We start from the raw sequence: 12,397 nt of genomic DNA, 5'->3' as shown, positions 1-12,397 counted from the left end.
ATAAGTTTTCCCACATTGATGTCATACTCCTCGGATAAGGCAAACAACACCACCGCTCGCTCCTTCTACAACTCGTTCTTATGCGAGACCGGCATCATCATTCTATCTAAAAACAGATACCATAGGGCAATATTGGCCTTCAAATATTTCTTGTCAAAGCAACTTGGCTGCCCTCCCAACGGTTTCCAAGTCGCACTCGTATGACACAGTTCTCGAGTATCATAGCATAATCGGGGGCATCGACCAATGCCTTGAAGTGGGAGTCATCAACCTCGGGCATTTCTAACAGTGTATTAATTGTGATAGAATCAAAAGACACGAATCTACCCCGAACAATGGCCTTATCATCCGTTCGTTCAGCTTCATTTGCATAAAATTCCCGCACAACAGACACAACTGCGGCAGTGGGTTGATTTCGAAATTTTTCCCATCCCTCCTACTAAAACTCGTAAGAGGCCCAAGATATCTATCCTCAAATTGCCTACGAAATCGCCTCTCGCCTATCGGGTTTATATGAATTTTAGCATGATCGTATCGTTCCCTAGCCGTCTCATTCACAAATAAAGTCCTATCAATTGAAGAAGATGAGGAAGAGCCGGGATTACCTTTAAATTTCTTTGGAGGCATGATGAAGGGTGTTGTAGAAGGTGACTAAAGAGAGAGGAGGCCTCTTAATTCCTTACAAGGGGCGAGAACCATGTCGATTGAAGCCGTAATGAAGCGATTACTGATGAAGAAACAAAAAAAGGCGATTTTAATAGGGTTTGGGGGAAGAATTCGTGCAGAATGAGAAAAGGGGAAGGGGAGGCATGAATTTAAAGGCAGTCGCGCCCAAGCGGCTGAAATTTACCGTCCGAGCGCGAACTGCTCTGTAATTTATGTTCGGCCAAAGGTGTTCGCGCTCGAGATTTACCGCTCGGTCTCGAACACTCACATTTTTTTATAATAAAATAAAAAACAAAGTTTAGTTTAACAAATCAACTAAATAAAAAAATGAGTAGAGAGAGAAATAAATTAGTTCTCAATTTATAGTCTAGAACTAGACTGTAGGTTCTTTTAAGTTTTGACTATTTTGGAATCGTGTGACTCCAATTGGTGGCTCCACTGTGCCACCTAAATAGTGCTCCAGTCGTTGAGCATTGAGTGTGAATGGCTCATTTTTCCCATATGTCAAAGTTATGGCTCCTGAAGGGAACACCTTGGTAATCATGTAAGGGCCCGTCCACCTTGACTTGAGCTTGCCATGAAATAAACGCAACTTGGAGTTGTACAAGAGCATCGCTTCGCCTTTTTTAAATTCCCTCGGTGTAATGCGCTTGTCATGTGATTGCTTTGTACGCTTTTTTTAGGTCAATGACAAGTCATAGGCCTGACCCATGAATTCTTCCAATTGGTCAAAATACAGCAACCTGTGTTCACCTGCAAGATCAACATCAAGATTCAGCGCTTTCGTTGCCCAATAAGCTCTATGTTCTAACTCGACAAGTTAATGACACGCTTTTTCAAAAAGTAGCATATAAAGTGTAGCGCCTATAGGTGTCTTAAAATCAGTCCTATACGCCCAAAGTGGGTCATCTAACCTCAACGACCAGTCCTTTCTAATCACCCCCACAACCTTCTCCAGAATCCTCTTGATCTCGCGATTCGACACCTCAACTTGACCACTTGTTTGGGGGTGATAGGGAGTGTAGATTTTATGAGTGACCTCATATTTGCTCAAAAGTTTATTGAAAAAATGGGTGTCACCATCATTAATGATTGCTCTTGGTATTCCAAATCTATTGAAATTGTTTTTCTTAAAAAATTTCATTACCACTTGAGAATCATTCGTGGCATATGATTCCGCTTCCATCCATTTGGAAACATAGTCAACCACAACCAAAATGTATTTTTTCATAAAAGATGTTGGAAATGGTCCCAAGAAATATATCTTCCAAACATCAAACACTTCGCACTCGATAATATTATTTAACGGCATCTCATGGCGATCAGGAATGTTACATGTGTGCTGGCATCTATAACAAGAGAGGACTAATAAACGGGCAGCTTTAAACAGAGTTGGCCAATAAAAGCAACATTCGAGTACTTTGGATGCTGTTCGTGTGGGTCCAAAATGATCATCAACATCGCGGTCATGACAATGACTAAGAATTGACCCCATCTCTTCCTCTGCCACACATCTCCTTATCATGGCATCTGCACAGATTATTAAAAAAGAAAGGTTCCTCTCCAAAATAATATTTCATGTCCGAAAAGAATTTCTTTCTTTGGTGAAATGTTAGGGTGAGTCTTTAACAAGAAAATTACCAAAATCCGCAAACCATGGACACTAACAGCTGTTAATCCTCAAACCAATATCTATCTCATCATTTTCACAATTTTTGCTAACATGCTCAAGCCTAGAAAGATGATCAGCTACTACGTTCTCTACACCTTTTTTATCTTTTATTTCGAGGTCAAACTCTTGGATAAGTAAGATCCACCTAAGCAAACATGGTTGAGTACCTTGGATGCCGTTTGTGTGGGTCCAAAATGATCACCAACATCACGGTCATGACAATGACTAAGAATTGACCCCATCTCTACCTCCGCCACACATCTCCTTATCATGGCATATGCACAGATTTTTGAAAAAGAAAGGTTCCTCACAAAATAATATTTCACGTCCGAAAAGAATTTCTTTTTTTGGTGAAATGTGTCTGTAACAAGAAAATTAGCAAAATCCGCAAACCATGGACACTAACAGCTGTTAATCCTGAAACCAATCATCTATCTCATCATTTTCTCAATTTTTGCTAACATGCTCAAGTCTAGAAAGATGATCAACTACTACGTTCTCTACACCTTTTTTTATCTTTTTTATTTCGAGGTCAAACTCTTGGAGAAGTAAGATCCACCTAAGCAATCGTGGTTTGGCCTCTTTCTTAGCAAGCAAATATTTAAGTGCGAAGTGGTCAGTAAACACAATGACTTTTGACAAAACAAGGTATGATTGGAATTTATCAAGTGCAAATACTACTGCAAGTAATTCTTTTTCAGTTGTTGCATAATTTGATTGTGCTTCATCTAAAGTCTTACTCGCATAGTATATGGCGTGAAATACCTTGTTCCGACTGTGGCCTAGAACAGTAGCAACCGCCGTATCACTGGCGTCGCACGTTACCTCGAAGGGCATATCCCAATCCGGTGCCATCAACAAAAGAGCTGTCACCAAGCGCTCCTTTATGTTATCGTATGCCTACAAACTGTAACGCCTTGAAAATTTAAAGGTCCACACAAACCACATGCATGCAATTATTAAATTTTTTGTGTATTTTAATTAATTGTTTTAATTGCATGAATTAATTATGTTGCGCATAATTGCATGTTTAAAATATATTTTTCTACATGATTGCATTAAAATGTATTCTTAAAGGTTATTCGAGTTGCAATCGAGGAACAGAGAACGAGGGTGAAAAATAGAAAATGTTTTTATTAAAGAATTGTTTTTAATTATTTAAATTAAGGGTGATGCTTTTTATTATTTTTTAAAAAATAAGGTATTTTGTGGTGATTTTATACGCCGGGACGTAAATTTTATCGGTGTTGGATTTTCAACAAAAATACGAACGTTTTGGCAACCCGACTAATAAATTCACAAAATTGTTTAAGCAAAATTATTTTAAATATTTTAATTAAACACTAATAGGCTAAATGAGCTTAATTAAATTGATTAATGGGCCTAAGCCTTGTTAGTGGATTAATTAATATATAATATGCTAAGTTCACCCCTAATTCAAAAGGAACCCCACGCCCCACTCTATTTTCATCAAACCAAAACTCTCCCCATCAGCATATCAAATTCACGGCACACACAATAATTTGGAAAAGAGACTTTCGAAGGATGCTAAGAAAATCAAGCCTTGGTCGTTCGTCGCCGTTTTTCACAATCGTCAACGGTTTTTAATGCGTTAAAAACGCAAAGGCACGCCATACTTCTTTTTTTTCTCGTCTTTCACACAATAGTAAATATTTAAAATCGTTTTGCATGAATAAACATGGAGCACTTGATTATATTTCGTTTTTCATGCATGGGTGATGTTAAAACATGATTTTTGATTCCAATAAATTGTATATTACTTGGTTAAGGGGCTGCCATGATATAAGTAAGATCAAGAGAGGTTCACACCTGTTTTAGAGCCACACACTCACGCCTAAACCACAAAATCGAAGGATATAAGCTTGCTGGAAACAGTTTGCTGTCATGGGGTTCAAAGGGGTTCGGCTTTCACGTGAAGGGGCTGGTAGGGTCATGGCTTGGGGTCAGGGCTAGCTAGGGTCAGGTATGAGTCAAGGGAAGAGTCCTAGCCACGCTAGGATTCGAAAACCAAGGAACAAGGACTCCACCCGAGAGCACAAGGAGGCAGCACAGGGTAGCAGCTGGTGCAGGGAGGAGATGGCTCAGCCTGGGGGCTTTGAGCTTGGCTAGGTCGAGTCATAAGGGTCCTAGGGAGAGCCCAAATGGGGTGGTGCAAGGTCTGATATGGTTTGGTTCAGGGAAGGCATGATCGAAACCTGTAAACATGAGAGGAGCATGGGTCGCGCGTTGCTGCCTTCTGATCCAGGTGGCTCACGCGAGGGTTCCAGGGGCTGGTCTGGTCTGGGTCGAGTCTAGGCATGGTCCAAGGATGGTGGCTTGGCTGGGAGAGTCCTAGTTGGGTTAGGAGCCCTATTGCATCAAGGAACACACACACACAACATGCAGAATTTTGGGTCTCGGTTCCAGGGAGTTTGAGCGAGCTAGGGGCTTGTTTTTTGGGCTGGGCCTGGTCAGTAGGGTCCCTAGATGGGTTGGCTAGGTTTTGGCTCAAGGTGGCTTGGGCGTGGCTCGAGTAAATTAGTAGATGGCTCGGTGTGTTCGATAAGGTGTCAAAAACGAAAAATAAAAGGCTAAAATTGAACCCAAGGGCCACGGGGTTGGCTCATGACTTGGAAGGGTAGAATAAATCTTAAAAATGTTATGTTAAAAATTTGGGCTCAAAATAATGAGTTTTGGATTTATTCGAGATTTAATCGCCGCAAACGCTAATTAACGAGTTAATTGAAAAGCCTAATTTTAAGCTTTATAAAATTATGAAAAATTATATTTAAGCTTAAATAATTATTAAAAGTATAAGTTTTTAATTTAGAATTTTATATTAAGGTTTGGTTTTATTCGGGATTATAACGCATTAATACGTCACATTTAAAGATTTAATTAAAAGTCTTCGATTTAAGCTAAATAAAAATATGAAAAAATTCACGTAAGCCTAAATAATTATTTGGGACATGTTAGAGTCAATAAATCAAGAAAAAATGTCAAAAATGTAAAATGTCGAGTCCAAGGGTAAAACGGTCTTTTTACACCTAAAAATATGTATAGGTCATGGCAATGCACTAAATGCTGTTTTTATTATATTATGATTATTTTTAAATTTTTATGAAATGTTCATGATTAAAATATGATTTTTTAAATGTCTATGGGATTTTTATGATTTAAGGAGAACATTTAAGAGACATGTTGCATGCTTGGTTTCAAAAACAAAAAATGGTATGTTATGCACGATTTTTTTAAAGTGATGAAAACGTAAAACGTTGAAGGAAGTGAAGTAATTGTGACTAATTCGATAATGTTGGAGATATCGTGAGGGTGATGGTCTCAGTGGGAGCCCGACGATCGTATTTTCATCATTACGAATATGTGGTAACGGTTTGTGGTAACGGTAAGAATAGGAATATTGTGAGGGGAGAAGGCCCAGAAGGAACCTCGACGATCGTACTCATATTCGAAAAAGGATAGGCCAAGGCTCAGTTGACGGGTGAGAGTGTCGCTGATGTCCCCGCCGCCCAGTACTATGGTTACATGTAGATGGATCCATCGACTTTTGAGATTTATGTTATGATGAGGAAAGTCACAATTAACGATCTGAATTCAACAAAAGAAAAAGAAAAATGTTTATGATCATGATAAAAGGATTTATGTTATATTTTGAGGAAAAGGAAAAAGTTGAGGTTTATGTTCGCATTTCATGAAAATGTTTATGTTTAAAGTTGATACATCATTATGAAAATGTTTTTATTTAAAGTTCATGCATCATAAAAAGGTTTACGAAAATGTTCATGTTTGAAGTTTATTCATCTTCATGAAAACGATATTTTAAGTACAAGTATTTTTCACTGTTGCTTGTGGTTTTATACGTATTATTTGTTATAAAGATTATGGTGTGTTGAGTTTTTAGAACAAAAAGGTGTGATGGATGGAGGTGTGGTTGAGGGAGGTCTTGATGGGTGATTGGACTGGACTGAAGGCGCACACAACCCGAGGACAAGCGCTTCTATTTTTCCGCATTTACGACTTATGATTCATGATTAATGTTAAAGATTTTTAAGACTATATATTTATTCTTTTTGAGAGGTTTAGTATGGTCTATACTTTTAAAACTTATTGCTTTTTTAGGGTTGGTAAAACAGTTGACGATTTTATTTTATGACTATTGCACTTGATTTTTAAAATGGTATTTGGTTGGTGTTTTATTTAAAAAGGTAAAATATTTTATTAAAAACGTTTTCACGTGGTAAACGTAAAAGGCCGAAAATTGTGTGTTTTAAAAAAAAAATTCTAGTACTTTTAAAGCAATCAAAAGGGTAGACGTTTCACAAACAGTCAGAATTGAAATCAAATGGCACATCTTTCATGAGTAAGGAAGATAGCGACTTAGCAATTTTTGAAAATCTCTAATGAAACGCCGATAAAAACCGGCATGTCCTAAGAAACTTCTAACTCCCTTTACTGATGTTGGTGGTGGTAGGTTCTTGATGACTTCCACTGTAGCCTTATCCACCTCAATATCTTGTTCAGAAATCTTGTGCCCTAGCACAATCCCCTTGAGTACCATGAAATGACACTTCTCCCAATTCAGCACTAGGTTTGTCTCCTCGCACCTTCTAAACACTGTGTTCAGATTCTGCAAACACTCATCAAACGTTGCACCAAAGATAGAAAAGTCATCCATAAATATTTCAAGAAAAGTTTCAACCATATCATGGAATATAGCCAGTCATGCATCGGTGAAAAGTAGCCGGGGCATTACAAAGGCCGAAGGGCATACGTCGGAAAGCAAAAGTACCATAAGGACAAGTGAAAGTGGGTTTTTATTTGTCCTCAGGTGCAATAGTGATTTGATTATACCTAGAATACCCATCTAGAAAAAAGTAAAATTCATGCCCCGCTAGTCTCTCTAACGTCTGATCAATAAAGGGGAGGGGAAAGTTGTCCTTACAGGTGGCATCATTCAACTTCCATAATCAATACACACTCTCCACCCCATAACAAGCCTAATGGGAATAAGTTCATTTTTTCATTTGTGATGACAAAAATCCCACCTTTCTTAGGCTCACACTGAACATGACTTACCCACGCGCTATCTGAAATATGATAAATAATACCTATATCGGGAAACTTGATAGTTTCAGTCTTCACTACCTCTTGCATCTTTGGACTAAGTCGTCTCTGAGATTGCGCGAGGGGTGAATACTTCTCTTCCATCAGGATTTTATGCATGCAGATTGATGGACTTATTCCCTTGATGTCTGCCACCCTCCAGGCGAAAGCCCTCTTGTGCTCTTTAAAAACTTGCAGTAGTTTTCCCTCCATTGCATCTGTCAAAGAAGTAGAAATAATGACATGTATATTATTATTCTCACCTAGGTATACGTACTTTAGGTATGGAGGCAGTGGCTTGAGCTGAAGCGTCGGTGGTTCCTCAATGCTTGACTTCGGAGGAGTCAAGTCTCTTCGATCTCCCAAATCTTCCAATATCATCTTTATTGGCTTCCTCCATGGATGGTTGGAATTAAAGTATGCCACTATTTTCGTTTTTTCTTCGTCCAAATCATCCTCCTTCAATTCAGTGGTGAGAGTGCATTCCAATGGATCCTTCATAGCATCATGGACAAAATTACACACAAGTGAATCCAACGCAAATATTCTAAAACAATAATCAGTGCGCAGTGTGTGCTTAAGAGCATTGAAAATATCAAAATTAATTTCTTCTTCTCCCACTCTCAATCTCAACTTCCATTCTTGCACATCAATCAGTGCCTTGTCAGTTGCAAGGATCGGTCTCCCCAGAATTAAGGGCATCTCTATATCCTCCTCCATATCGAGCACTACAAAGTTTGTAGGGAATATGAATTTTTCCACCTTTACAAATACTTCGTCTATGACTCCTCGTGGGTACTTGACAGATCGGTCTGCTAGTTGCAAAGACATCCTTGTTGGCTTAGGTTCTCCCAATCCGAGTTTCCTAAATACAGATAAAGACATAAGATTAATACTCGCACCAAGATCACATAAAGGTTTATGAAAAACAACATCACCAATCATGCAAGGAATAGAAAAACTCCCAGGATCTTTTAGTTTTAGTGGGATCTTGTTTTATACCAATGCAGAGTAACTTGAGGTTACGCTTAACAGTCATGTGATATTCTAAATTCCTCTTATTCGCTAAGATGTCTTTAGAAATTTAACATAGCTAGGCATTTGCATCAAAGCATCAACAAAAAGAATATTAATGTGCAATTTCTTAAATACTTTTAGGAACTTACCGAATTGCACATGCATTTTTGATTTTTTTAGTGCTGCAGGAAAAGGTGGAGGGATAACGATTCTAGATTTTGTAGTGTGTGCGGGTGTAGAATTAGAAGACTTAATGTGGACGTGTCAGCGGCTTCCTCTCTTGGCTCACCTTTTTCCTTGCCCTCTTGTTCAAGTACCTTTCCATTCCTCAATGCTATGGCCTTCACTTGCTCTTTCGGATTAGTCTCAGTGTTGCTAGGCAAGGTGCCCAAATCTCTATTAGTAATCATCTTAGCCAATTGCCCAATCTGATTTTCTAACCCCTTCATCGATGCATCATGATTCTGTAGTCTAGTTTCGGTGGATGAGATAAATTTAGACATCATTTGCTCCAAAATAGACTTCTCCTCTCTAGGCTCAGGTCTATACATCGGTTGTTTACCATACTGCTGTCCTCCATGTTGCCGATTCTGGCTGTTTTGACCACCCCATGAGAAGTTGGGATGTTGTCTCTATCCAGGATTGTATGTGTTCGAATAAGGGTCATTCCTATGAAGGTTTTGAATCCTCACTTGATTTACTGGTGTCTCCTCTTGCACATAGAAAGGACCGCTGTCTTGACAATCCTTAGCAAAATGTTCCCCTAAGCATTTATCACAGAACACCTCTTGAAGGTGCATTGCTGTCCCATTCACATTCAAGCTGTCTATTTTCCTATTCAGTGCTTCTAGTAGTGCAGTGATAGCAGAATAATCAGTTACCTGGTGAACTCCCGCACTTCTCCTCTGACTGTTCTTCTCAGACTGAGGGTGATAATTGCTAGCAGCCATTTCCTCAACAGATTCCCACAGGCCGCAACATCTATCATGGTATGGTTAGACGATATTAAATCATAGCAAAAAGTTTGGACAACCAACCCAAGAGGTAGCTCATGATGTGGGCATCTTCGCAGTAAATCTTTGTAGCGCTCCCAGGCCACGTAGAGTGACTCCTGCTCGAACTGAGAGAAGGTGGTTATGTTCGCTCACAGCTTCATGATTTTTGATGGAGGAAAGTATTTCAAGAGGAATGCCTTGGCAATATATTCTCTAGTCGTAATTGAACCTACATGTAAACAAATCAACCAGGCTTTAGCTTTGTCCCGCAAAGAAAAAAGAAATAAACGTAATCAAACAGTATCATCAGAAACTCCATTAAATTTAAAAGTATTGCAAATTTCTAAGAAGTCGGCGATGTGAGTGTTGGGTCATCTAGCGCATTTCCCCCAAACTGGACCACGTTCTGAATAATTTGAATAATGGCTGGTTTGATCTCAAACTGGTTTGCCATGATGGTTGGTCGCACTATGCTTGGACATGCTCCATCAAGCGAAGGTTGTAACTTGTACGTACTCCAGCATGGGTATGCGCTTTGGCTCTTCGACTCTTAGATCTTCATGATGCTCTTCCCGACGTTCATTTCTGTTCATCATGTCTCTAAGCCTCTGTTGTTGTCTTCGCCTACGTAGGTTTCTTTCGATCTCGGGATCGAATATCTCTAGTTCAGACTCTAGAGATCTTGGCATGCACCGAGATGGATACCTGCAAATAAATCGAAGGTGTCAAACAAAACAAAATAAAGAATGCTAAATTAAATAACTATGAATAAAATAGTGGATTAACAGTCTCCGACAACAGTGCCAAAAACTTTATCGAGCAAAACTTTAACTGTAAAATCTTTGGTAAAAATTAATAATATTTCAGCTCGAAATAATCGCAAGTGCACGATGTCAAGTAATTATATAGTATACAAGAGTACGAGTGTAACGATCATGGGCCACTTTCGAGGGGTGGGATATTCTATGAGTGGCGGTGCATGGTCATATGCCGAGGCCCATGCTGGACCATCCTAACGACCCATGACTAGTAGTGGTGCATGGGTATGGGCCGAGGCCCATGCTGGTTCAGCCTAATGGCCATTTTCAGCAGCTCAATCTTCAAGCCTAAAGTTTGTAAGTTTACATGTTCTAAATGTTTTGAAAGTTTTATGCTATCACCTGCATGTTTACATGGTATACATTTTACAGTACATGTTTATCTGTCTATATGCATGTTATGACATGAAATGAAAAATTATATGATTTTCATGCATGATGGCTTTGTGGTTGAATTGGACATGATTAAGAACCTGGCTAATGGGCGTTAGGAAAGGATTAAAAATGATTTGACTATATTGATTTTTGATTAGTAGTACTGATGTTCTACTTTTTTTTGTCATAAGTTAGTCATGAAGATTATGAATGCTTTTGATACATGTAGATTTTTAAGAAAATACTGATGATTTGTTGTTACTAGTTAAGTTAATTTTTGAGAATTTCATATAAGGAATAATGATTCAAAGAGTGCGACGGTTTTTAGAAGTATAAAATGTATAATTTTGGATTATACGTTTTTCATGGAAATGTAAGATTGATTATGAGAATTGATTTTGGGTTTAATAGGCTTAAAATTATTGAACTTTATTGAAGAACCCGTTAAATCAGACTACGTATAAGCAATGCATAATTTCTAGTATTTTAAATTAAAAATGATTTCCTTATTATTTAAGGCATTTTAAAGTTTGTTGGTCATGATTATTCATTTTTAATCGCATAAGTTTAGTTTTATCTTTTCAGTTAAATAAGCGAGGCCGGACCGGAGTTGGAGTTTTAAGATAAAATTTAATGATAATAAAATATTTCTAAATTAAATTTAATGATAAGAAAATATTCTTAAATTTAATTTAAGACAAATAATAATTTATTTAATGTAAAAGAAGGTTTAATGATTTATTTAATTAATTTGAGATAAGTAGTAAATAAGTTCTTTTATGTCAAATAATTAATTTAAAAGCCTAAATTAAAATATGAGACCAATTGAGATAAGTTAATCTAGACTTATTTTAATTAAGAAATTTCAATTTAACATATTAGTAATTTAATTTATAGATTTAGTCATGCATGCAAGATAATGTTATCCCTTAATTAATTTATTAATTCACTAAACTATTTAATGGGTAGATAAAACTCTAAAGAATTAAAATACAAGATTTAAGAAATCTTTTCCCTTCCATTTTATTATAATTTTCGGCCATTTCATTTTGTAGAAATTAAATTTGTCAACTCACAATTTTGGGTATCTTTCCTTATCCATCCTTTGTAGATAATCCCTTCATTATTAATAAACAATAATTAATGATTTAAGCAATATTTCCCCTTATTTTTTTGTAGAAATCGGCCACTCCTTGGATAGAATTTAAAATATTTGGCAACCCTCCATCTTTAATTGATTTCCTTATCCTTTCTAGGGAGATAATTCCCTCATCATTTAATCTTCAATAATTATTAATTAAACAATTTTCCTACCCATATTTGGAAGCAAGAAATCGGCCAACCTAATTTTTTTAAATCAAATCAAATCAATCTTTTCCCTTATCTCTCAACTCAAGAATAGAAAAGTTTCTACCTTGCCATACTACCTCCCAAATATTTTGCGAAATCCCCATTTCATTCCTAGCCTTCTCTCCTCTCCATATTTTCGAACTTGAGAGCATTTTCAGTAGAGAAAAATCGAGAATAGCTAGGGAGAAAACAAGAAAGAAAAACAAGAAGCAAAGCAACTCCGTCTCCTCCGCGTCGTGCCGTCGTAATCAATTTGTTTTCATTTCAAACAAATCCAAGGCATGTTTCTATCATTCTTTCTCTTCAATCAAGTCATAGTATTATTTTTAAAACATCATATGTGCATGAAACTTGAAGCAAAAACCGATTTTTGGACAGCAACA

At 37.4% G+C, this 12,397-nt stretch overlaps 1 protein-coding gene across 1 annotated transcript; it reads right to left on the bottom strand.

Moving 5' to 3' along the window:
- Positions 1-1,415: 1,415 nt before the first annotated feature.
- LOC140991179 (uncharacterized) lies at positions 1,416-9,426 on the bottom strand. The gene is made up of 6 exons (XM_073461134.1): positions 9,169-9,426; positions 8,738-9,108; positions 7,433-8,324; positions 2,898-3,238; positions 1,581-2,015; positions 1,416-1,419 (listed from the first exon to the last, which is right to left on the bottom strand). The coding sequence occupies exons 1-6, from the start codon at positions 9,424-9,426 to the stop codon at positions 1,416-1,418; spliced, it is 2,301 nt and encodes a 766-aa protein (XP_073317235.1).
- Positions 9,427-12,397: the final 2,971 nt, after the last annotated feature.

The sequence above is a fragment of the Primulina huaijiensis genome, chromosome 13 (genome assembly GCF_012295235.1).
Source record: "Primulina huaijiensis isolate GDHJ02 chromosome 13, ASM1229523v2, whole genome shotgun sequence".
Taxonomy (NCBI): Eukaryota; Viridiplantae; Streptophyta; class Magnoliopsida; order Lamiales; family Gesneriaceae; genus Primulina; species Primulina huaijiensis.
The sequence above is the reverse complement of the archived record's forward strand: the minus strand, read 5'-3'. Positions and strand labels throughout refer to the sequence as shown.